Genomic DNA, 27,697 nt, shown 5'->3' with positions numbered 1-27,697 from the left:
AGTTGATGATGACACAGTAATACAAGTTTTGGAACTGAATAGTAACGAATAAAAAACAAGATTGTACATTCTAGCTAGTAAAATGTTTGTAGTCGACCATGAGTTGATTCTCCTCACCTGTTGGGTGTTCTGCCATTTTAGCCGCTGGGCTGTGCTCGCCGACCGTGAAGCCCAAGCAGTGTCTTCTCGCCACATTGCGCATGCGCGTAGACCATTTCCTCTCAGCGAAGCAGAAGGCCCCTCTCTCTTGTTGCCTTACCACACACACACACACACATACACACACATAAAAATAAACACAACACACATGATCGACAGGGCGCATACTAGCGTCAAGTCCACGCAGCGTCTTGGAAATTGTCTGAAATCCAGATCCACGCAACCAAACCTGGATGCACCCCCATACCGGAATCACCCCCATGGACCACCGTCGCTAGTTGGTCGCAGCCCGCTTGGTTGACGCTTTTTCTCGGGGTGAGTTAGCCTTCTATGTCGCTCTCTGTTTTTGTCTCGTTTTGCTTCATTTCGCTCGATCGTGTGGCGACTAACGGGACGAGAAAACTGCACGATCTGCTGTTTAGTTCATGTTAAGATCGTAATGTGGTGCGTTTTTGTTTTGTTTTTTATTTGTTTTTTTTAATTGCCGCATATTGCTAACGCGTAACCATCGACTCCATGTTACCGTTAGCTGTTAGCCTAATACACAATGTAATTGCATTAGCGGATGTACACTACTAACACAAGTACACTACATTACGTGTTTATAACCTAAAAATAATACATTGACATTCTTTGGCGTTTTCTAACTACGCCTACTTCTAGTTTAGAATAGGATAACACCCACCTAAACTGTATCTTTCGTTCCATTTATTGTGAACGGAGGCTTTTGTGCTACATTTGACAGGATATTTGTTGCTTTTGTCCATGTAGAATCCATAACATTTTAATTGATCTGTAAAAGATGGCGTCTGTTTAAGTTCTATGGAGTAAAATAGTCAATAAATGTGTCTTGATTTTAAATATATTACTCAGTTTGTTTTTTTGTTTATGTTTTGGAGGTGTTTAAATATGCTCCATTGCTGAAATTGTTCTGCAGGAAGCGTTTAAATATTTGAAAATGTGTACAAACGATTCGATTGTTAGATCTTGTGACATAGCTTCAGGCATGAATTGCATTCAATGTCGTTGTACTTTTTATAAATGGTCTCTTTTAGTCTTGTTTGCTACTGCATCCTGTCTTGAGATGATTCTTACATACCTTTGCAAGCTAGGGCAAGACCACCAATGGATTCTGCTGCCTTTAACCAGGAGTTAGGAGGGGCAGGTTTTGTTTTGTTTTTAATCTGTGGAATGAAATTAACAAAAAAATATCAAAAACAGTTAAAAAAAAATACAGATGAAACCTCCAAAACTAATACAGTTGTGTTTTCTTTTGGGTGATCAAACAGTTCAAATGGAAATTTCAAATCTAATGTCCATAAATAACCTTTATAGATATGTTGTTAGCAAGCAAAACAGGAAGTCTAGAATGATATGAAGAATTGTACAATCAGATTTAGTTGTGAGGTGTTAGATCAATGTCATGAATGATGACGCTAACAAAAATGGTTAAGGCTGCAGGGCATGTTTTTCTTGTTTTTTTGCTAATTCTGTGTTGCACCTTCCTTTACAAACAAAAACTGCTTATTTAGTTATTTAGTGACCCTAAACTTATACGTCATATTTCCAATTTGGATTTTGAACTTAACAGCAGAACATAACATGATGGATTTATGCAAAGTGGGTCCAAACATAGTCTGTTTTGTCTACAACATAAGTGTCAAAGTGGCAGCCCGTGGGCCAAATCTGGCCCGCCGCCTCATTTTGTGTGGCCCGGGAAAGTAAATCATGAGTGCCGACTTTCTGTTTTAAGATTAAATTAAAATGAAGAGTATAGATGTATATTAAATTTCCTGATTTTTCCCCTTTTAAATCAATAATTGTCATTTTTTAAATCATTTTTTTCTGTTTTTAGTTAAAAAATCATTTAATAAAATCTAAAAATATATATTAAAAAAAGCTACAATAAACTTTGTTTTAGATCTATAAAAAATGGAATATTCAGGGCTTTTAATCCAGTTCTTTTAATCCATTTATTTAAAAAAATCAAATATTATATCTCACACCCTTGCTTTATAGGATGTCTTACAGTTGTTGTTTTTTTTTTTGGTCCAGAATTTCAATGTTTTCTACAAGGTCGTATCAAGCTCCTTTTTTTCCAAATGTGATTGATGTGCAGTAAGTGAGGAATTGAACATGAACATATTTGGATTGCCAGGCCATCTTTATTCATGTTTACTTGACGTTTTTTGGATTCTAGGCTTTTGTATCCTGCTCTGCTGCACCGCACAAATCTCATTGGCATGCGGAGTGGCACTTTCTTGCAAACAAGGTGCATCCACTTACCGTCCATTGTGTTTCCATTGTGTGTGAGCTGGCAAAATGGGATTGGCTTTTTCAGATTTTTCTTTCATAATAATAGCATACAAAATACTGTAATTGTCGTCGTATTAGCGGTAATGATCGTTCAAATTTGCCAAATCTCTGTCTGAGATATGATTGTGATGAAAGAATATTTCGTTTCATGTTAGCGATGACAGTTTTACAAGAGTTTTCTATAAGTATCGTCTAATTGCTTAGTTTAAGCAGGCAGTTCTTTCTAGTGGTTCAGTACTTCCTCAATTTATAGATGGTGTTCTTAGGAAACTTCAAAGCAACACATTTTTTGCCTGGAGGATGGATGGATGGACCATCCTGCTACATACAATTCATCTCTGTATGTTTTTTTTCTCGTTAGTCAGTGCAAATGGTGTAAATACTACTACTACTTGGCAAGTGGCCGTGCGTTATCCTATTGTGAGGACATTTGTGGGCATCATTTTTGGGATATTTTGAAGGGAAGACAAAAGCAAACAACCCTCGATATGTTGGATCTGGAAGTCAGGGTGGAGGCGGGGCCAATAGAGCCAGAAGAAAGGTATCAAAATTTAAAACAAAATTAGAATTAAGCTTAGTGGAAGGTTAGATTAAACTTATTTTTTAGTGTATGCATCGTGATCCAAGTTCCTTTAAATTTGTTCATGTTATGTTACGAGCGCGTTGCCGTGCAAAAAGTTTCCCTTCTGCGAAATCCTTCTAATTTTAGTACTATTAAATATATTTTAGTACTATTAAATACATTTTAGTACCAATAAATAAGTTTTAGTACTATTAAATACATTTTAGTACTATTAAACCACTAGTTATTTTTTTTACTTGGTTAATAGATGGCAAATTACAACAAATAAAAATGTTTTTCCAATCTAATATCCTGTTTTTGGTGTCTTTTCAGAGGGTTGAAACAAATTAAATAGTTTTTAGTTCATTTCTATGGGAAATTTTCGTTAGAGTTACGAGTAAATCGACATACAAGCTCAGTCCCGGAATGAATTAAGCTCATATGTCAAGGTACCACTGTACTCTAATAAAGCTGTAGTAACCTCGCAAGGATTTTTAACGGAAACCCCATTCATTGGAACTCGGTTGTTAACAAAATTTGGACCTTGTTTAATCCAGTTTCTACGATTAGCCTGAACTCTAGTACACTAAAGAAAGGGTCTACAGAAAAGTCTCCAAAATCAGACTTTACTTTTTAATCCTCTGACATTAACAACCTCCATAAAACTATTATAAACCAGTGGGTGTTTTAGGCAGTTCTCTCCTAGATAATTAGGTTACATTTCCTAAACGTAGCCAGTGAAAAGAAACTACTGGCCTCATTAGCTTCACCTCTAGGGGGTTCTACCATTGTAGAACTTTTTCTCTTTCATCTCTTACACATTTTTAGGATCCAAACCCTTTTTTTATGATGTTGAGGTCACCGGTAACAGTTTTTCTTTGTTGGTAACAATAATTAGTCATCCGCATTTTAAACGACATCCTGCGTTTGAAGTACCGTATTTTCACGACTATAAGGCGCACTTAAAAGTCTTAAATTTTCTCCAAAATAGACAGTGCGCCTTATAATCCAGTGCGCCTTATATATGAAAAAAAAAACAGAAAACCGAAAAACCACCACTGTCAGATATTAAAAAAACACAAACGCCTGAACTGAAACAATACTGTTAAATATGCAGATGCCATCTTAGTTTACAAAATTTTCCATCATGTAGCTCCACCCCCACTGCAAGATTTCATACAAAAAAAAATCCAAAACATCAACAATGGCTGGCTCTAGAGGTGACTGTAAAGTAGTGAGTGCTTCATACCTTGAAGTCAATAGCAATTACCGTATTTTCACGACTATAAGGTGCACTTAAAAGTCTTAAATTTTCTCCAAAATAGACAGTGCGCCTTATAATACAGTGCGCCTTATAATACAGTGCAGTGCGCCTTATATATGGAAAAAAATGTCATTCATTGAGGGTGCGCCTTATAATGCGGTGCGCCTTATAGTCGTGAAAATACGGTATTCGGTGGTGGTTTAGATTGAACTTTTGGATGCTAACGCTTGTGGCCACACTGTATTTCACTTCCTGTTTTCCAAGTTTGCAAGAGCAAGTTATGCGAGTGCTTTGCGGACCCCAGAGTGGTGACGGCCCCACGCTGAGTTCCGAAGCTCATCTGTGCAAAAAAAGATGAATAATTTAAATTGCTGGCATAGAGCGATGCACGTTCCATTATTCATGGCTGCCATTGGACCCAACGCGTGACTGCTAATAGCATGTCTGGTCAGCATATGCCAAGATGCCAGCCAGTCTTCACCACTGGTTGGAGGAAAACCCAACATTCAGTTTTACACTCAAAAGATGTCCCAGTTTGGTCACCCTTGGAAGACTTTGTGTTATATTTAATTTCTCGATAATTTCCCAGGGCCAAATGTGTATGAAACAATAACCAAAAATTTGTGTTGTGGTAATTCAATTTGGGTTTTTTGCCCCCTACAATTTTACAAGTTGAATAAAAACCTCACATTTGGTCGTGTATTTATTAATGTTATGTACTATTATGGGGAGAGAGTACAAAAACGTAACTCAGTGAGGTAATTAACATTTTTGTAATATATATATCCCTTTAAGTGCTAGCTATTAGATTATTTATTTAATCCCATATTCGGGAATATCTTGGTTTCAGTAGAAATACAGACACAAAAGACATTGTAGACCTAGGTAAAAAAAATTGAGTATATGTATGTATATATGATTATGTAAGTGATGTTACTGTTGCTTTAAATCAAGGGTGTCAGACTCGAGCTGGTTCGCTGGCCGCTTTAATGTCAACTTGATTTCACGTGGGCTGGACCATTTAAGATATAATATTTAAAAAATATATAAATGGATTAAAAGAACTGGATTAAAAGCCCTGAATATTCAGGTTTTTTTGTAGATCTAAAACAATGTTTATTTTAGCTTTTTTTAAATATATTTTTTGATTTTACAAATAAATTGAACTAAAAACATAAAAAAAATCATTAAAAATTACAATTATTGATTTAAAAGGGGGAAAATCAGAAAATTTAATATACATCTATACTCTTCATTTTAATTTGATCCTAAAACAGAAAGTCAACACTCATGATTTACTTTCCCGGGCCACACAAAATGATGCGGCGGACCAGATTTGGCCCCCGGACCGCCACTTTCACACATATGCTCTAAATCATAGCAGTTTTTTTAATGCTTTGGATCCACGTGGTTTTTACTAAAGATGGGAACCGAAAAAAAAGTACTAAGATAATGAGAATCGAAACTGCCGAGAGCTTCATCTATGAAAAGTCTCTTTAACAACTGACTTTAATAGTGAATGTGCATTGACATTGACTCATTAGAAGTCTGACTTTGTCCTTGAGAGCCGTAATATAATCTGTGGAATCTGTTTTATGAGCCAAGTATGATTTGCCCATCCTTTACTGATGAAACAGGTCTTTTATTCTTCTTCCCCATTTTTTTTTTTGCCAAAGCAACCCCTCCTCCTCCTCCCTAGTCACGGCGTTGGGCTTTTTCAATGGTGTCATTGCTCCTGAATGCATTTCTTTATGAAGAGATTTGGGGCTGACATATTGTGCCCGCACCCCACCGTGTCTGGTGCTAATGACGTCCTTTGTGTCTCTGTTATGTGCATGCGTTTTGGCCCCACACTCCTCTTCCCGGCGGCGGCCTAAATGGAAGTCTTGTCATGTGTTTTGCGCTCGAGAAAATGAGGCGGCAACAGCCAGCCATTTTCGCACATTCCCCGTCACCTCCAAGATATTGCCAAATGCCTTTTTTGATAGACTGTGTTCCATGTTTGTTTACGTATAAGATGATTGTTATTATGGCAGAAGGTTGGACCAGAAATTACAGTTGAAAATACCTTGAAATACGTCGCCTGGACATGTTTCCCAACTTAAAAATCCACATCTTAAATCATCAAAATGGGAGAAAATACTATTAAATCCAATGTGGTTTTTGTTGAATTGCTACCTCCACTGGTGGAAATTGGAAATGGGAATTTTCGGATAGATGATATCACACAATTCCGAAAAAAAGGGCTTATGATAACTATTACTTCACAATATAGCAATTACTGTATTTTGCTGTTTTATATACATCCCCATTTAATATACCTGAGTATATTAAACAACAGGGGTATATTAAATGGCGCACAAACGGGAAGGTACGATGGTGCATTAATGTTTTGCAGACTAAAACTACTGACTGCTCAGGTTAAAAGTACTTTCTGCTGAATAAAGTCTGACTTGGAATTGTAATGAATTTAAGTATGTATATTTATGCCCCCATGAACACCATACAAATATTGCCAAAAAAGCCGAGTTGCCATTTAATATACCCGGGTATATTAAACGGTAAGGATATATTAAACGGCAAGGGTATATTAAACGGCAAGGGTATACTAAACGGCAAGGGTATACTAAACGGCAAGGGTATACTAAACGGCAAGGGTATACTAAACGGCAAGGGTATACTAAACGGCAAGGGTATACTAAACGGCAAGGGTATACTAAACGGCAAGGGTATACTAAACGGCAAGGGTATACTAAACGGCAAGGGTATACTAAACGGCAAGGGTATATTAAACGTCAGAAGTATATTAAATGGCGCACAAACAGGAGGTTCAAAAACCATTTAATATACCGAGGTATATTGAACGGCAAAATATGGTACATGATTTTCAAAATGTGATAGTTAAGATAACTCTAAATGGAAAATTAACTAAATTTATTTCATGCACTTAAGCTTTAACAATCTTCCCAAAAAATATTCTACGTCCTAAAAACAATGAAAATAATTAAATCAATTCCCACTCCCTATTAAAACCATGAATATGAAGATAAAAATTGTCATTATACGATAGAAATTATAAAACTACAATTTTAAGAGTACGTCTTATACTCAGACGCGGCTTATATGCGAGAAAATACCGTAATTCAAAGGCCAAAAAATACTCTACATCCTAAAAACTATGAAAATAATTAAATTCCCACTCCCTATGAAAACCATGAATATGAAGATAAAAATTGTCATTATATGATAGAAATTATAAAACTAAACAATTTTAAGGGTACAACTTATACTCAGACGCAACTTATATGCGAGCAAATACCGTAATTCAAAGGCCAAAAAATACTTTACATCCTAAAAACTATGAAAATAATTAAATAAATTCCCACTCCCTATTAAAACCATGAATATGAAGATAAAAATTGTCCTTATATGATAGACATTATAAAACTAAACAATTTTAAGGGTACAACTTATACTCAGACGCGACTTATATGCGAGAAAATACCGTAATTCAAAGGCCATAAAGTCTTATGAACAATATGTTAGCATCAGGGGAATCCTCCAGGAAAAGAAAAGGAATCCATCATACAAAGGCAGGCTATCTGAGTAGACAGACTCTTTAATTTAATTCAACGTCTCTATAATGTATGTGCTGATAAAAGCCAGTGCGGGTTGCCTCCGCCCACACGGATTGAGCGGATATAAATAGCCAGAGCTGTAGTGTGCATTTATATGTGTATGTGTGTGTGCGATCCCTACACCGAGAAGTGCAGTGCTCCAGCTTAAACAAAACACAGTCGGCCAGCCGGCATCACCCTTCTTCCTCCCCCCTCTGCGGACAACCATCGCAGTCCCTTTCGCCTCACGGCGCCCCCTTCTTCCTTTCTTTCTTCCCGCTTTTGTTGTCCGACGCCAGCTACGAGTTAAAGCGCCCCCCCCCCCCCCCGACCCGTGACGTCACACCGTCTGTCTGTCTTTTTAAGCCCACCTGTTGTTGGCTTGGCTATTTCTTTGTTGTATTTAATTCAGTCGGGTGGAGGAGAAAATGTCATGAAAAGGACGTGAGTTTCCTCTTTTTGCTTTCTGATTATTACTTCTTTTTTTTTTAAATCGCAGTTTTGACTACATCTACAATGTGGACAAAGGTTTTAGGAAGCAGGAATTTATGAGAGTAGAAACTGTTTTCATAAATTTAACCTGAAATATACAGAATTAAAAAAATAGATCTGTAAAATACAGCAATGTTTTTTTGCCCTTTTGCCAATTCGACCAATCAGAATCAATCTCAAATCTTACCCCTAACCCTTTTGCCAATTCGACCAATCAGAATCAATCTTAAATGTACATTTGCTATACAAAAGTAACAGTTTATTTTTTGGTTAGAACGATTATATGGTTGTTACTTAGGCATGACTAGGTATTCATTACGCATTCTTTTAGTGGGTTTACATTTAAATTGAAATGTTTGTGGTACATAATTACCATCATTTGCCGGCTATTAGGCGTCTGACTATATAAGGCCCACCCACCCAATAAAAAAGTATTTGTTCATCTATAGGCCAAGTATTTCAGCAGTTTAGGGTATATTGTCATATGCTTTATTTATTTTAAGACATTAGTAAATAATTTCCTTAATTTTCTCTCATTTTTTCACATCTTTCATGCAAAATTGGTACAATTTAAACAATTTTAAAGGGTTTAGTTCAGTCATATGAAAACTACGGCCCGCGGGCCACATCCGGCCCGCAAGGCTTTTTAATCCGGCCCACCGACGTTGTCCAAATATTTTTTTTCCAAGATGGCGGCGTCACAGTAGCTCTGTCCACTCTTATTTGTTTTTGGTGTTTTACAGCCCCTCTATCTCTTTTTTATATTACATTTTAATATTTCTTAATACATTCCTTTTGACTTTACTTTGTACTTTACACTTTTTACTTTAATGATGAGAGATGAGTATGTTAATACTTTAGTCCTTTTTCCTGTTTATGTTTCATATGTACTGTTAACGGATGCACTTTTTTATATGTATCCTATCTTGTGCCGACCCGGCCCATCTGTCAAATTTTTAAAGTCGGCCCCCCCGGCCGAAAAGTTTGCCCACCCCTGGTTTAGTTGGTAGTTCTATGAGGACTGTGGAACACATTAGAAAATTTACATATAAAGTACACTTCTACTTACGAAATGTTCAAGTTATGAAAAAGGTTCTGGAACCAATTAATTTCGTAAGTAGATGTACGACTGTATATGGATCAGAAAATGAGATATAAAGTACACCTATTTATGAAATTTTCTACTTACGAAAAAAGTTCTGGAACCAATTAATTTCGTAAGTAGAGGTATAACTGTACAACTATGTGAACCCTTACTTACACCCATACTAAGTAATGTATTTCACTTTTGTGGCAGTCAAAATTCAAGGCCAATGGGACGAAGAGGGACTTGTTTTTAGGGAATGTTGTTGACTAATTACATATATAATAGTGTCCTTTTGCTGAATTAAGTAGAGGCTATTGTTTAATGGAGGCTTAATAAATTAGATTTCCCTCAGGACAATGTGACTTTTTTCCCTCATAAATATCTGGGTCAAACTGCAAGTAAATAGTAAAATGGCGTTTTTATAATAGGAATCTATTTACCCGTTTCTCGTGTCATGTTGTTGTTCTGTGCCCGCTAAAGTTTGGCGTGGTGGAAAAGACGGGGAAAAAAAGCGCAGTATAAATAAAATGTGCTTTGAGTCGCTGGGCCCAGATGCCTGAGGTTTCGTCACTCCTCTTTTAGAAGCAGACAATAACTTTCTGGGGAAGGTCTAAGTAAGACTTCTCTGGGGATTCCTCTTTCACAGCTTTCATGTACGCCAGTGTTAAAAAAGAAAAGAGGATAAAGGCGCAATTTACTGGAAAAGTTCAACTTTTAAAAAGGGGATTTGTGATTTTTTTGGAGTTAGTAACTATGACAGTATGTTTGGTTAGAATTACATTAGAATGGGTTAAGTTCATTACAGTATAGCAGTGGCTGGTGTTAATGTTATTTAAATAAAGTTTTTTTTTAAATCAATTATTTGTCACTAGACAATTCATTATTCTGCTCTACGTGATTTTTCCCGCAAAAACAACATACAGAAATGTGTTGCCATGTTTTATTTTCATTAATTAGATGATTTTTTTCATCCCTAATGGTTTTCTTCATCTTTTGAAATACTGTATTTTCCCGCATATACACCATATTTATATTAGTCACTAAAAAAAGGACAAAATCAAGAGTATGGCTTATATGCGCACAAATTAAACTTGATATGCAGGAAACGCCATAAGGCAAGAGAAGGCGGCTGATATGGTCATTTATTTCAAAATAGAGAAAAGATAAACAGATAAAATGCTAAACAAAATGTATGTTGGCGTCTATGAATTAAAATGATGTCTTTTTCTTAAGATTTTCCTTTCAAAGTAACACATTTGTACTCCTTATTATAAATCCATGAATATAGAGGTGAAAATTGTGAATCAGGGGGTGGCTTATACGCGAGAAATTGTCAAATTCAACGATTTTAAGGCAATTTTAAGGATATGGCTTATACGAGAAAATATGATAATGTCTATCCTTGTCTGAAAGTGGAAAAACTTGAAAACTTTTTTTTAAGATTTGCCTTTCAAAGTAACACATTTGTACTCCCTATTAAAAACATGAATATGAAGATGGAAATTGTGGGTCAGGGGGCGGCTTATACGCAAGAAATTGTCAAATTCAACGATTTAAAGGCAATTAATTTTAAGGGTATGGCTTATACGCGAAGGCGGCTAATATGCGAGAAAATATGGTAATCTTTGGCTAAAAGTAGAAAAACTTGAAGATAGGGTATAGTTACGTATATTTCAATGTCAGGCATGCTGTATAAATAGTGTTGCTACAGCTACATTGCTATCACCTCATCCATCCTCAGGCTTCCAAGGAGTAGAGTAAATCGGAGTACAAGCCGTGATTTACTGCACTTATTCTATCCTCCCCCCGGCGGATGTACGACATGGCCTCGGACAATGGGGTGCCACTCTTCGGGAAGTGCTCCTTCATTAAAGTAGAGACGTTTCATCATGCGTTGCTATGACAACGTGACAGCCAGGGCTGACAGATTTAGATGCAAACGGGAAGCGATTGTCATTCATAACTGTCGTAAAGCATGATAATACAATGTTTAAATGCTTGGTATATGTAGTTATTTCTATTAGTAAGTATTGGGGCTAAAGATGGCAAGGATTGAATAACTTGCAGAAATCAGGCCCATAGCATCATTTTTCAGAAGATCGGAATACTGCTAAAAAGATCAGGTTGTGAAAATGCAGTAATTGATTCTTACGAAATATGCATGTTTCAGAAATAGTGGTATATGGTGTAAAGTTTAAAAAATAAAAAATACAGTAATCCCTTGATTATTGCGACTTCACGAAAGTAGTAAATTCACGATTTTTTTTCTGCTATTATTATTTTTTTAATTGTTATATTTTAAAAGTTCATAGAAATGTGAAATCCACTGAAACTCGCAAGCGGAAGCCACGCCCCTTTCTTCTGCTTGCTAAAAGGATTGAAAACTGAAGACATTTTTATTATTTTTTTTTAAATGGGGGTGACCTTACTTTGCGATTTTTCAATAATTATTATTATTGTTTGGTGTACATTTACTGTGATATTCAAGGGATTGCTGTTTAATTTAATTATCATACCATAAACCCACATGAAAGTGGTTCCATGTACTGTTTGGACTTTTAAGTTTTTAGAGAAAAATGTAAGGTTCATTGAAGGGCTCTCTTAAAATATCTATTAACAAAATATTACATCCTTTCTTGTTTTGGTTCACATTAAAGCTTTGCTATCCAAATATCACTTAATTTTTTTGTTGACATAAAGCAACAAACCTTTAGACTTCCACAAGACCCATGATGCTAAATTTTCCTAACCTTGCTGCACTACAAAATATTTAACACCCACACTGGCGTGTCAGACAGCGTTCTAAGAAGAACCCCGTGATGACTCACCCTTTCGTAATGAAAGAACATCTTAATTGTCTCACTGAGAACTCCACATGGCCCCGCATAGACGACTACAATGTCCCTGTAGGGATGAAACTTTAGCAAATGGGGCTATTTTCTTAAATCGGTTCAACACGGCTAGGCTTTAAGTTTCCCATGATTACCATTTTGAAGTGGGAATATTCAATATACCGTTTTTTCACGACTATAAGGCGCACTTAAAAGTCTTAAATTTTCTCCAAAATAGACAGGGCGCCTTATAATCCAGTGCGCCTTATATATGGAAAAAAAACAGAAAAACCGCCACTGTCGGATATTAAAAAAACACAAACGCCTGAATTGAAACAATACTAAAAAAACACAAACGCCTGAATTGAAACAATACTGTTAAATATGCAGATGCCATCTTAGTTTACAAAATCCTCCATCATATAGCTCCTCCCCCACTGCAAGATTGTATACAGAAAAATCCAAAACATCAACAATGGCTGGCTCTAGATGTGAATGTGTAGTGAGTGAGTGCTTCATACCTGGAAGTCAATAGCAATTACCGTATTTTCACAACTATAAGGCGCACTTAAACGTCTTACATTTTCTCCAAAATAGACAGTGCGACTTATAATAAAGTGCGCCTTATAATACAGTGCGCCTTATATATGGAAAAAATGTCATTCATTGAGGGTGCGCCTTATAATGCGGTGTGCCTTATATATGGAGAAAATGTCATTCATTGAGGGTGCGCCTTATCATGGGCTGCGCCTTATAGTCGTGAAAATACGGTAATTTCCATACGTGAAAGGGCCTTTTTTAACAAAAAAATCAAGGTTGCGCTTCTTACAATCTCGAGTAGCCTGGAGCACTTGATTACTAAGTTGAGATATGACGTTCAAGCAGATTCACAGGCTCTTAAGGGCATGCTGTGAAGCAAATATGGTTAAGAATAGCCCTCTTCAGCTATACAATGTGGCTGTGAGTGGCCCCGAGTCGAGAAAGCTGGCCTAGGCTAATACGCAGCTGTTATCTGAAATGAACTGCAACCAGGCTAGTTCCTGTGTCAACACAGGATGTGGCGACCTGAGCGAAGTCATCCACATCTCTCCGGGGATCGCGTCACTCACGCTGGTCAAAAACTGTTTTTTTTTGTAGTAGTATATGTTGCTTGAGTTTATGGAGTCTGGACATTTTTTTTTTGTTTGGCCCCGCCCCGTTTCATGCAGTGCGATGGAAAATATGACACTGACTTCCTCCTCTTTGCTCAGCTTGCAACTTCCTGTTCGACTGAGTGCTGCAAGTGAGATGCTTGAAAACAGAGGTTATCAATCTTTTAGGGACGATGTGATGTTTATCTAACGTAGACTTTTAAAATTGCAAATTTGATAAAATTGCTATTAGTATAAGTCTATGAGAAAAATGTCTTTTGGTGGAAATATCCCAGAACAAAATGTACCTGCAGTTTATTGTCCATTTTGATAAAGTGTATAATAAAGACAGTAATACCTTGACATACGAGTGGCCCGACTTATGGGCGATTTGAGATAAGAGTAAAAATTTAAAAAAAATATTTATCTTGAGATTTGAGACATATTTTCGGTCTTTCTGGGCAAAACTCCTTCGTGTAATGTATCTACGAGCACTGGGCGGAGCATTGCATTTTTTCAGTGTTTTTTTGTTCTGTTAGTCAGTACCAATGGCAGAGCTTGTTCGCTAATACGAGAGGAGTATATACTACTTCTTGTTGGCAAGTGGCTGTGCATTATCCTATTGCGAGGACATTTGTGTGCATCATTTTGGAAATATTTTGAAGGGAAGACAAAAGTAAACGACCCTCGATAGGTTGCATCTGAAAGTCAGGGTGGAGGCGGGGCCAATAGAGCCAACCCAGGAGAAGAAAAATACAGAAATTTACAACAAAATTAGAATTAAATTCAGTGCAAGGTTCGATTAAACTTATTTTTGAGTGTGTCTGCATCATGATCCAAGTTCATTTAAATTTGCTTATGTTATGTTACGAGCGCGATGCCATGCAAAAACTTCTGGTCTACATTATATTCCAGGGATTACAGTATATTTATTATATATATATGTATATTTATTGGAAGCAACCCAACTTTGGGTTTGTTGATGAATTAGTCCTTAGGAATTTTTCAAAATAGAGCATTTCGACATACACAATCAAATGTCACCCATGTATAACATTAGAACTTGATGATAATACATAAATCTATTAATAACTAGACTGGATTTTTCGCCGCATATCTAACAATTATGTTGTTTTTTTATTTTTTGTCGCAGCTCTGATGGTACCAGCTGAACTTTAAGCGCTACCTGCCTGAGGACACCTGTTGCCCATTTCCTCTCATCATGTCGGGGATCCACGTAAGCCTCACATTACACGAACATAGTTCATCATACCATCCATCCAAAATTGTGGAAAAGCTAAAGCACGGGTGTCAAACTGGGAATTATTTTCTTACAATACAATCGTCAATAGCAGTCATCTACATGAATCCATTAAAAATATCTGTGAATTGCTACTTTTTCTGCTCAGGCGCCATGGTCAACGGGCACAGAATGCGTAGCAAAGTACAACTTCCAGACGGCCAATGAACAAGATCTGCCTTTCTGCAAAGGAGACGTGCTAACCATCATCGGAGTCACTAGAGTAAGATGGCGCCCACTAACTGTAAATATAACATTAATTGAGATCGAATTAAGACAATGTTTTGGTTTTTTTTAACCAGGATCCTAACTGGTACAAAGCCAGAAACATTGTGGGAAGAGAGGGAACCATTCCGGCAAACTATGTCCAGAAGCGAGAAGGCGTCAAATCGGGAGGAAAACTCAGTCTTATGCCGTAAGTGCCCAAAAACACAATGCAGTAGTGCAGGGTTGATTGAGTTTGCTTCTCAAGAGCCCTTACCCAGATTTTTTTCCATGTCTCCCTACTCCAAAACATGTGTAGTGTATATTATTCATTCATTAGTGCAGTGCTTCTCAAATAGTGGGGCGCGCCCTCCTGAAGGGGGCGTGGTGCGATACCTGGGGGGGCGTGTGTAACCCTGGGGAACAGGATTTTATTTGGCCGTACTAGTATAAAGTGTAATTGCGCCTCCACTACAGTAGCTGGCAGTGGCGCTCTCATTTATTTTTTATTTCAGGCATTGATGCACTTAAAATCTTTTCTGTTGCAGACTTTAAACAAGATTTAATAAAGTTATTCTTTGTAAGTTTGACGATATTTCTTTCTTTTTTTTCCCTTTTCTTTAATGTTAATAAGGATAAAATGTTGTACTTATAACAATTTTATTAAATGATTTTATTTATCGTCACGGTGGGAAGTGGGGGGGGGGGGGGCGAATAGTTTTCTTCTTGCTAGGGGGGGGGGGGGGCTAACAGAAAATATTTGAGAAGCACTGCATTAGTGCAATTGAAAGTTAGCTGCTTGGTGGAAAGTAGAAAAGGGTAAACTCACACTATTGTGATGGCCGAAAATAGACGTGTGTCTAGTTGGTGGGTCGATAAAATGATTCCAAAACTAAAAAAAAATGTTGCTTAAGTGTGACGCCCTTCATGAGCGTCACTGATGGTGTTGTTGAACTTTTAGGTCATTAGGTCATCTGGCTCTTTGGCGGGCTGTTACGTAATGAACATTGCAGTGAGCAGCTTTAGTTTAGGACAAGGGTGTCAGAATCGGGTTGGTTCGCGTGGGCCCGACCATTTTTTTTTATTGTAAATGGATTAAAATAACTGGATTAAAATCCCTGAATATTCCGTTTTTTATACATCTAAAACAATGTTTATTTTAGATTTTTTTTATATATATTTTTAGATTTGACAAAATGTTTTTTGGACTAAAAACACAGGAAAATTTGAATAAAAAATGACAATTATTGATTTAAAAGGGGGAAAATCAGGAAATTTAATATACATCTATACTCTTCATGTTAATTTGATCCTAAAACAGAAAGTCGGCACTCATGATTGACTTTCCCGGGCCACACAAAATGATGTGGCGGGCCAGATTTGGCCCCAGGGCCGCCACTTTGACACCTGTGGGGCTTTTTTAAACAAAATTTGGCTTCTGTCTTGTACAATGAAGTGTTTAAATGATAGGGTTGCCAGAAAGCACTTTTCATTAAGTCAACTATGACAACCCTTGTCATCTACATACCATAATGGCTTCAGCTGTGGTCTGCTATCCCCTCTCAGTTCTTGGGGGGGGGGGGGATCAATGTAACGACCCCCCTAAACGTTCAGTGACCAAAAAAAGCTACTGGTGATTGACATTCACTAATAGGTTTTCAAAAAAAATCACTAATGTTACTTAGAAAACTGCACAACTTTTGGATGTATTTACAAGACAGTATTTCCAAATATCCATCAAATCTTCAAATAAATTATCTTACATTTTAGTACTTATTAATCACAGTACATAAGAAATTAAATCAATAAAAACGTAGTATCTGGACCTCTTGGATTATTGGCCGGTTAAGGATCTGTTATTCGCCGAAAGCCGGTACACACACACACACAAAGATCTCATCAACTCAAACCGCATTAAGCTGCTTTTCTACAAATTCCCCCCCACTGTCTTCGGGTGGAGGCCAACAACAAGGAGGAATAGATCTGGATGGCCACAGGAAACGGGCTAAATCAATTAGAGCCATTGATTTGCCACCGATTCCTTAGCCCAGACGAGCGAAAAGACTTTTCCGGTCAATTCCGCTTTTTTTTTTTTTTTTTGACTAGATAGGTGACTTGAAATCAATGAAAAACGCTAATCCAAATGAGTCACCATCATGCACTCAGAATCAATGCTGGAAGAGTAACATGTCCGCAATGCATGTATTTTAAAAATATAAAAAATACTATATGTATAATTTAAAGATAGAGAAAAGTGTGTTCTTCACTTTGGATTTGGACTATGTTTGGCTTTTACCTTTTTGAGGGAGAGTTTTACGAAGGCTCGGGCAGGTTTGCACCATGACCGGACGTTTGGTCGCCGGTCTTTTGGTCGCTGGTGAAATGGTGACAGAGTTTACTGTTGAAACCAGCTCTTAAAATTATATTCATGAAAGTTTAATATCTAAGTACTGTGTAATATCTAAGTATTGTTTAAAATCCAAGTATTGTTTAAAATCCGAGTACTGTTTAATATCTGAGTACTGTTTAATATCTAAGTACTGTTTAATATCTAAGTACTGTTTAATATCTAAGTACTGTTTAATATCTAAGTAATGTGTAAAATCTAAGTACTGTTTAATATCTAAATACTGTTTAATATCCAAGTACTGTTTAATATCTAAGTACTGTTTAATATCTACTGTTTTCAACAATACTTAGATGTTAAACAGTACATAGATATTAAACTCTCTCTCTTTGATATTAAACTCTCTCTCTCTCTCTTGGATGAGATTAGATTCTCTTAGATTTTGAGACCTGGTTTCAACAATAAACTCTCTGTCACCATTTGACCGGCCACCAAAACACCGGCGACCAAAAGACTGGCGACCAAAAGACCGGTGCCCAAAAGACCGGCGACCAAAAGACCGGCAACCAAAATGCCCGGGCAAAGGTTTGCACGCAGGGCGTCAATGCAAAATGAATTGCAAAACAGAAGAACCGCCGACCTCCAATCTATAAGGGCACATAATCAATGTAATGGAGTAGCGTTCCATCTATAGGGCCTCCTGCTCGTTTTTCATCGCAACAATGTACTGCGCTAATGCCAAATTTAATAGGAGACTGTGATGAAGTCACATATCTGCTCAGGGAAATGCCACAAGTATTTTCATTTAGGCACAGCAGCGTTTTGCAGATGAATAAGATACATTTATTTCAATTGTAGGTGACTTTAAAATATATATATATTATTCTTACCATAGGCTTTGCAAAAGGAGACTTTGGGTAAAAACTATATTTTCAAAAAATATGGAAAAATAGTAGGAAAACCATGCATTTTCCTTTTTGTGAAATCTAACATATTTTGTGATTACGGCGGACTTATACCATGATTGAGGTCGTGATAACAAGATTACATGATATTTTAAATGTTAGGGTTTTTTTAAACAAGTTTTTGCAGATTAAAGAAAATAAAACTGTTAAAAAGGGAACTTGAATTATTTTTTCCTGTTTTTTTACATTACATTTTGTGGAAGGGGGGGGGGGTAGGATCTTAGTATAATAAAAACTATATATATATATATATACTAAATTATATATTTATAATATTTGAATGGTATTCTAAAGAGTTATTTTGTGTTTTCAACAAAATATTTTCTAGCACTGTCTTCTGGTTTTTTGGTTGTGGTTTCAGGACAGGTAAATCTGAGGAAATTTTGGATTTAGATTATTATAATACTTCCAAGAGTGGGCTATAAAACGTCCAATTGTCGCATTTTTCTGCCACCTAATTCTGTTTTCGCTCCACAGTTGGTTCCACGGCAAAATCACCCGCGAACAAGCCGAACGACTCCTCTACCCTCCCGAGACGGGCCTGTTTTTGGTGCGCGAGAGCACCAACTACCCGGGCGACTACACGCTGTGCGTCAGCTGCGATGGCAAGGTGGAGCACTACCGCATCATTTACCACAACGGCAAGCTCACCATTGACGAGGAGGAGTACTTTGACAACCTTATGCAGCTGGTGGAGGTAAGTGGAAGGGTTGGACAAAGTCAAGGTGGAAAAATTGTTTTAGTTAAAGTGGACAAACAGCACCAGCAGAAAAAAAATACAAGTACATTAAGCTTATTTATGGAACAGGCAGAATAAAAAAGTGCAGGAACCATAATTTTCATTTCTATTTACCGTATTTTCTCGCATATAAGCCGTATTTGTAACAAAAAAAAATGTTTATATGTGCACAAGACTTGCTATTGCCTTTCACCAGTACATGTTGTTGAAGTAACATTTACTATTGTTGGTTATTTTCTGTTTTGCAGTAAGAAAACAACCATTACTGGATGAAGTAATTCCTTATATTGACCCTAATAATGTGCTTTTGATTCATACAGTAGCTCAGAAATATCACTTGCGGTGATTTGTCTTAAGATTTTCCCTTCAAAGTAACACATTTGTACTTTTTATTAAAAAACATGAATATGGAGGTGAAAATTGGGAATCGGGGGGGGGGCTTATACGCGAGAAATTGTCAAATTCAACGATTTTAGGGGTGTGGCTTATATGTGGAGAAGGCTAATATGCGAGAAAATATGGTAATGTTCATTCGTGGCTAAAAATGGAAAAAACTAGAAGACAATTTTCAGTCAATTTTAAGGGTGCGGCTTATATGCGAGTACATATGGTAATCAGGTCTTTGGAACTAGTTCAAAATTGATACTTCAGCCATAATATGCATTTTTACTGACTTAACTTTTCCTTCCTAATTATTTTCAAGTCAAATTAGAACTATCCAGTACTGTGTTTTGATTGGTATGAATACTATTACTTAAGTAAAAGTTTAAAAAAAATATATATTATAAAAGAAGGAAACCAAAAATAAAACTGTACTTCGATTAGTTGGCAGATTGCGTAACTTTGCACACATAACAAAAAGAAAAGAAAGAAAGAAAGGGAAAAAAAGACAGGCTCATGCACACAGAGGCTTCCCAACGGGGTTTGCCTAAACAGCTCGCATCCTTCAAAAAGTCCGTCAGATCTTTTATCTGCAAGGCTGGCAGGCGGATAGGCTTTCATCCCGCCAGATAACGAGAAGCCCGAGAGCAGCATATCGCGCTTTAAATTGGCTGCCAATAGAAATGTACGCCACTAACTCCAAGGTAGCTCCTACACTTCCTTATACAGCCTTTTTTTTGGGGGTTAGCAGGAAAAGTATTGAGTCACTTAAGTCATGTACTACCCTGACAGGGATCATTAATTAAGAGGGAGAGCAGACTTTGGTGTGACTTGGACATTTTCCACCATAACGGAGTGGATGTCGGATGATGAACAGGCTGGAGAAATCTATCAAAACAACATCGCTAAGCTTATTCAAAAGTTCTCAAAAAGTGTCTGAATTATTGTTTTAAAAAATTCTTCAAAAATTAATACGGTGGATTGAGGGTGACCGGACGTTTGGTCGCCGGTCTTTTGGTTAAATGGAGAGTTTACTGTTGAAACCAGCTCTCAAAATTATATTCATGAGAGAGAGTTTAATATCCATGTACTGTTTAATATCTAAATGCTGTTTAATATCTAAGTACTGTTTAATATCCGAGTACTGTTTAATATCCAAGTACTGTTTAATATCCAAGTACTGTTTAATATCTAAGTACTGTTTAATATCCAAGTACTGTTTAATATCCAAGTACTGTTTGATATCCAAGTACTGTTTAATATCTAAGTACTACTAGTAGTATTCATGAGAGAGAGTTTAATAGCTAAGAGAGAGTTTAATATCCAAAAGAGAAAGTTTAATATCGAAGTACTACTAGTAGTATTCCTGAGAGAGAGTTTAATAGCTAAGAGAGAGTTTAATATCCAAAAGAGAAAGTTTAATATCTAAGTACATTTGACCGGCGACCAAAAGGGACCAAAAGAACGGCGACCAAACGTCCGGCCACCAAACGCCCGGCCCCCAAACGCCCGGCCCCCAAACGTCCGGCCACCAAACGTCCGGCCACCAAACGTCCGGCCACCAAACGTCCGGCCACCAAACGTCCGGCCACCAAACGCCCGGCCCCCAAACGTCCGGCCACCAAACGTCCGGCCACCAAACCTCCGGCCACCAAACGTCCGGGCTTGATGGTGGCTAAAATATGGCATAGAAATGTCCCTCATTAGTACGATCATATCAAAGCATTTAAAGCCTGAAAAGTGTTGAAATTTCCTCTCCTCCTTCTTCATCATTATGTCTTTCATAGTCCCCCCAGGCCAGATTTCTCCCTCCTTTGCATACACATCATCTACTTGGTTATGCCGCTTTTCGCCACTTTCTCGACCATGTCTAGCCTCGACCCCCCCTTAAACCCTTCTTCCCTCCTCGCCGCCGCCGCCGGAGGATTCCTCACATTCTTGGCGTGTGTATTTTCCGGCTCAAAACCCCCCACCACCACACCCTCAAGAGCCCAAATGGCGGCCTTCCGCAGCGGGTACTCGCCGCAAAAGGCAAACAAAAGCAAACAATCTCGTACGTGCGGTTCACTGGACGTCCTTTTAACGTATATTTAATCTTTATGTTTCTATACGCGTTACATAATGCTTTGCTCACAATCCTCGCCCACGTGGGATTTTCCTTCGTTACAACGACCCCTTCTGGAGGTCGTAGTCGGTGGCCACTGCGCCCTTACCGCCATTGGTCATGCTGCAGTTTTGGAATTTATTATGGAATCCAATTTTAACTGATTGTTTTGTATTTATTAATATTTACTCAGAAGAATATTTGCGGAGCTGACAAAAAAATAAACAAAGGGAGAATGAATTAAACATTGTATATTTAGATACGGGAATATTGCACTGACAATGAACTATAACTCACTAGGGGAATAATATGGTGCATTGAAAATAAATAAATAGATAACATGGCTTTTATTTGCAAAGTTAAAGTATTGTCGGGTGTATTAGTCAAGAGTCGGATATTTTCAGATAAATATAGAAGTATGTTTAAAAAAGCATATGCTTTTGTTAGAATAATTTGATACTATGTTTTTGTTGTTGTTTTTTAAGGAAAAAGGCAGCATTTTTTCTCAATATGAACCAATTACAAAGCATATGCTATTTATTTTTGTTAGTAAAATTCATACCAGTATTTTTTAAGGAAAAGGCTGATTTTTTGTTTCCAATATCAATAAGAAAACTAAAAAAATAGATATGTTTACAAAGCATATGCTATTCATTTTTGTTAGTAAAATTCATACAAGTATGTTTTTTGTTGTTTTTTTTTTTTGAAGGAAAAAGGCTGATTTTTTCCCAATATCAATAAGAAAACTAAAAAAAAAATGTTTACAAAGCATATGCTATTTATTTTTGTTTGTAAAATTCATAACAGTACTTTTTGGGCTTTATTTTTTAAGGAAAAAGGCTCATTTTTTCCAATATCAATGAGAAAACTAAAATATATATATGTTGACAAAGCTTATGCTATTTATTTTTGTTAGTAAAATCATACCAGTATTTTTTTGTTTTTTTTTTTTCGGTAAAAGGCTGAATTTTTTTTCCAATATCAATGAGCAAACTAAAAAATATATGTTTACAAAACATATGCTATTTAGTAAATTAGTTATTTAGTCAAATTTATACCAGTGTTTTTGTTGTTGTTTTTTTTAAAGAAAAAGGCTGATTTTTTTTCCATATCAATAAAAAAACTAAAAAAATAAATATACTTTTCCCAATGCTAGGCGTCCAATCCATTTTGACAGGGAGATATGGATATTCATTTCTTAAACATGTCCATATGAGCAACAAATTCACTAAAAACGATCCCAAAAAAATGTTCCTATTTTTCAAGGGCGGACAAAGGCAGTACAAGCCATAAAATTGTCATCACATATCATTTGAAATTGTTCAAAAACGGAATCATGAACTCTTGTAAGAGACAAAAAAAGTAGGAAGCCAACAGTTTTTGGTGCTCAAAGAGCGTTTTTGATGAAAGTCAAAGCCGCCAAGATTCGTCTTTGTCGCCCGTAATGATCCATCTTTCAAGTTCTCGTCATCTGGGGACGCCTTAGAAACATCACATGCACACTTAAGAAGGGATTCCCCAATAGACAGTTTACGTACTTTTAAAAGTTCTTTGTTTTTGTTCTTGTTCGTACAGAATTTAGCAAATTTTCGCCTTGCGTTTTCTAATAAAACCTACAAATGCACTCACTTTGTTTGCCTTGATTCCCTGCAGCACTACACTAAAGATGCGGATGGATTGTGCACGAGTTTGATCAAGCCGAAGTTGATGGAAGGCACTGTTGCGGCGCAAGATGAGTTCTCCCGGAGTAAGTCCCATTTTTGTATATTTAACATTATTGTGTTAGTGTTGTGGCCAAAAAACGGGTTGGCCGTAAAATGTGTTTTGCATACTCAAGATATTTGAGGACTGTTTTAGTTGTGTTCAAACTTGTTGAGCGTATTTCTGCACTATAAGGCGCAACTTAAAAGACAAATTTTGTCCTATAAATGACATTTTTAAGATTGGCCATTCATTAAAGGTGTGCCTCATAGTGTGGAAATATGCTACTTTAACCGATTTTAACAATAGAGTGGTATTTTGAGATACAAGCTTAATTTGTTCCAGGATTTAGTTGTAGCTCAAATGAACGTTTCCCATAGGAATGAACTAAAAACTAATTAATTGGTGTTAACCTTCTGAAAAAACACCAAAAATAGGATGTGGGATTGGAAAAACATTTTTATTTGTTCTAATTTGCCATCTATTAACAAATAAGAAATAACTAGTGGTTTAATAGTACTAAAATATGTTTAATACTACTAAAATTCGACATATTTCATGAAGGGGAGATATACTTTTTTGCACGGCAACGTGCTCGTAACATAACAAAACAAATTTCATTGAACTTGGATTACGATGCAGACACTCAAAAATAAATTTAATCTAACCTTACACTAAACTTAATTCTAATTTTGTTTTAAATTTTGAGATTTTTCTTCTCCCGGGTTGGCTTTATTGGCCCCGCCTCCACCCTGATCTTCAGATGCAACCTATCGAGGGTTGTTTGCTTTAGTCTTCCCTTCAAAATATCCTGAAAATGATGCACACAAATGTCCTGACAATAGCATTACGCACGACCACTTGCCAACGAAAAGTAGTATACTATACTCCTCTTGTATTAGCAAACAAGCTCCGCCATTCGCACCGACTAACGGCAAAAAAACCACAAAAAAAATCCAATGCTCCGCCCAGTGCTCGTAGAAACATTACACGAGAGAGTTGAAGGCTCGTATATCAAAATTTGTCTCGTATCTCAAGATAAATATTTGCTCAAAATTTAACTCCTCGTATCTCAAATTGGTTGTATGTCGAGGTATGACTGTACAGCTAAAAGCACCAAGTGATGATCACTTGGGGAGTAAAGTTAGAATGCAGTACAAGGAAAATAGATGATGCATTATTTAGGAAATTGAGTAAGTTGTGTTTTCTCCTGAGAGGTTACAGTTTGAAATATAAATCTTCATAATTTAAAACACAAAAACAAAAATCTATCCTGTTAGATTATTGACGGAATGACTCATTTCTTGCCATATTTTGAGATTGTATTTCTCATGTTGTAGGCGGCTGGGCCCTGAACAGAAAGGAGCTTAAACTTCTGCAGACCATTGGCAAAGGAGAGTTCGGAGGTGAGAAACGTTATCACACACATCCATGTTCCCGTTAAAGTTGGTGAAAAGATAAAAGGTCTTCAACCCGCGGTCCCTTCTGTCTTGTGTCAGATGTAATGGTGGGAGACTACCGAGGGACCAAAGTGGCGGTCAAGTGCATCAAAAACGACGCCACGGCGCAGGCTTTTATCGCAGAAGCTTCCGTTATGACGTCAGTGGAGCAAGATGTCTCTTTTTAAATAGATTTGCTGTAATTAATTAGGATTCAAGCTTTTGTTTTTTGTTTTTTTTTTGTGTTTACGCAGGCAACTGAGACACAACAACCTAGTGCAGTTGTTGGGAGTCATTGTGGAGGAAAGGGGAAGCCTCTACATTGTCACAGAGTACATGGCCAAGGTCAAGACCAGGAAAAAAACTAAAAAAAAAAAACTAATCTGGTCTTGAGAAAACCACATTTATTCTTGATTTTCTCTTTTAACAGGGAAGCCTGGTCGACTACCTGCGCTCCAGAGGACGTACTGTCCTAGGGGGGGACTGTTTACTAAAGTTTTCACTGTGAGTATTCTTTAGTAGCGAGTACGGTATTTTCACGACTATAAGGCGCACCCTCAATGAATGACATTTTTTTCCATATATAAGGCACACTGTCTATTTTGGAGAAAATGTAAGACTTTTAAGTGCGCCTCATAGTCCTGAAAATACGGTAATTTCTATTGACTTCCAGGTATGAAGCACTCACTACTTTACAGTCACCTCTAGAGCCAGCCATTGTTGATGTTTTGGATTTTTTTCCTATCAAATGTTGCAGTGGGGGAGGAGCTATATGATGGAAGATTTTGTAAACTAAGATGGCATCTGCATATTTAACAGTATTGTTTCAGTTCAGGCGTTTGTGTTTTTTTAATATCCGACAATGGTGGTTTTTCGGTTTTGGTTTTCAGTTTTTTCCATATATAAGGCGCACTGTATTATAAGGCGCACTGTCTATTTTGGAGAAAATTTGTAAGACTTTTAAGTGCGCCTTATAGTCGTGAAAATACGATAAAAAAAACAACAATATTGACAATGCGACATGCTTTGCAGTGACGTATGCGAGGCTATGGAGTACCTGGAAGCCAACAACTTTGTCCACAGAGACCTAGCAGCTCGTAACGTCCTCGTGTCGGACGATAACATCGCCAAGGTGAGCGATTTTGGTCTGACCAAGGAGGCCTCGTCCATACAGGACACCGCCAAGTTGCCTGTCAAGTGGACTTCGCCTGAAGCTCTGAGAGAGAAGGTGAAGAAAACCTTCAGTTTGTTTTGTTTTAGCTTAGCTTAGTTTAGAATGGAGCTAACTGTATGGATGTGGCGATTCCGTTTCAGAGGTTTTCCACCAAGTCGGACGTCTGGAGTTACGGAATCCTACTATGGGAGATCTATTCCTTTGGCCGTGTGCCTTACCCTCGAATTGTGAGTACACCAATGCTAAATTAAACGCAGTTGACTATGTACTTATTGGGAGAGTAAAGTAGTAAAATTATCATATTGCACATTTTCAGAGATTACAAGGTCTGCCACAATTCAATTTCAAAGGCAATGTGTTTGATAAATTGAATTGTAGGCATTTAACTTACTTATTTACATTGTACTCAGCAATACAGTAATCCCTCGATTAGCGCAAATTCACTACTTTTTCCGCTATTAATTATTTGAAATGTTTTATTTTTGTAAGTTCATAAAAATGTGAAAATCTATGCTAAAACTCGTAATCAGAAGCCACTCTTACTACTAAGACTCAGCACTAGAAATAGTTATTATAGGGTTGACCCTACTTTGCAATATTTCAAATTTCGCGGCCATGGTTGGTCTACATTCACTGCGATATTCGAGGTATTACTGTAATAAATATACTGAAATATTCCAGACATTTGAATAAAAACTAAGGTAGTTTCACATTTTTCAGTCTTTGGCGAGTATTTAGAAGGAAACCCAAATATATATTTTTTGCATTATATCATCAGTATTGAGGCAATTTTCAGTGTAACACATTTTTTCTTTTTTTTTTAATGGTAATATCGGGCACAGCTGATTGGCTATTCGTTTCCATTCATTGCAGCCAAATAATTGTAAGGTCGCAAAAGAGTTCTAAAACAAAAAAAAATCCCTACGACAAAACCACTTAAATTCGCCTTTACACTTTCCTATTTACACAATTCAAGCTGTTGCCCAGCAGATGGCAGCATTGCTTACGTTTTAACCGCAAAGCCGCGCTATACACTTTCCCTGATTTTCTCCACCCACTTTTCCCAACAGCCGCTGAAAGAGGTAGTACCCCGCGTGGAGAAAGGCTACAAAATGGACGCCCCGGACGGCTGCCCGCCGGTGGTATACGACCTGATGAAGCAGTGCTGGACCATAGACGCGACCGTACGACCATCCTTCCGCATGCTGAGGGAGAAGCTGCAGCATATCCGAGCCAAAGAGCTCTACCTGTGAAGCGGCGTGGACGGATTCCAAAACCAAGGGACCACTGCAAGCTTCCACCCCAACTCCCTCCTGCCCCCTACTGGACGCATATTCAGCTTCTCTTAAAAAAAAAAGGACCCACTTCCCCGTTTTGTGTCGTAAAGCTTTTTGCCATTTTTTTCCTCCCTCCTCTTCCTCTCCACCTCTGTTGAACACGGCATTAAGTGGAGGGGAAGCTGGCCTTTTCCTCCACGTTTGTCAGGTGCTCAATCACCCCCGCCTAGCCCTCCTCGCATGTCCCCATCTATAAAACCTTCCCCCCAACCCTGGCAGTGGTTTTAGGTGTAGGGCTTTTGCGCTCTGTGCCAAAGTGCCTCTAGGGGTCTCCACAAACAAAGCCACCATTCGTTGTCTTTTTGTCTTTTTTTATTTTATTTTTTATTTTAAAAAAACTACTTTTTCTTTCAGGGAGGTTATCAAACCAGTTTTTTCTAGTGCCGTCTTTTTTCCTCCCAATTTTTGTTGTTATTTTTTTTTTTTCGGGGGGTCCGGGAGCCATGATAGGCGGAAATAGGAGAAGGGGGGGAGGGGCAAAACAAGGACAAGGAGAAGCCCCGCCCCCTTGAAAGTACGTCATCATACGTGGGCTTGTTTTTTTTTAT

The 27,697-nt window shown here is 37.4% G+C and overlaps 2 protein-coding genes across 2 annotated transcripts in view; one reads left to right on the top strand and one right to left on the bottom strand.

The window, feature by feature from the left end:
• Positions 1–27,697, bottom strand: part of LOC144194321 (uncharacterized) — a 107,206-nt gene that overhangs the window by 70,163 nt on the left and 9,346 nt on the right. The window contains exons 2-3 of the mRNA XM_077713298.1: positions 1,259–1,343; positions 118–254 (exon numbers count right to left, since the gene is read on the bottom strand). Of these exons, the coding sequence (XP_077569424.1) occupies positions 118–254; positions 1,259–1,343 (222 nt within the window). The remainder of the gene's footprint in view (positions 1–117; positions 255–1,258; positions 1,344–27,697) is intronic.
• On the top strand, positions 210–27,200 carry cskl (c-src tyrosine kinase-like). Its single transcript, XM_077713294.1, has 13 exons — positions 210–474; positions 14,612–14,695; positions 14,868–14,981; positions 15,061–15,173; positions 18,752–18,971; positions 23,152–23,245; positions 24,540–24,605; positions 24,699–24,798; positions 24,893–24,983; positions 25,069–25,142; positions 25,671–25,866; positions 25,953–26,039; positions 26,883–27,200. Exons 2-13 carry the CDS (start codon positions 14,681–14,683, stop codon positions 27,063–27,065), a joined length of 1,353 nt encoding a protein of 450 aa, XP_077569420.1. The 5' UTR covers positions 210–474; positions 14,612–14,680; the 3' UTR covers positions 27,066–27,200.

Source organism: Stigmatopora nigra, chromosome 3 (assembly GCF_051989575.1).
Source record: "Stigmatopora nigra isolate UIUO_SnigA chromosome 3, RoL_Snig_1.1, whole genome shotgun sequence".
Lineage (NCBI taxonomy): Eukaryota > Metazoa > Chordata > Actinopteri > Syngnathiformes > Syngnathidae > Stigmatopora > Stigmatopora nigra.
The sequence above is the reverse complement of the archived record's forward strand: the minus strand, read 5'-3'. Positions and strand labels throughout refer to the sequence as shown.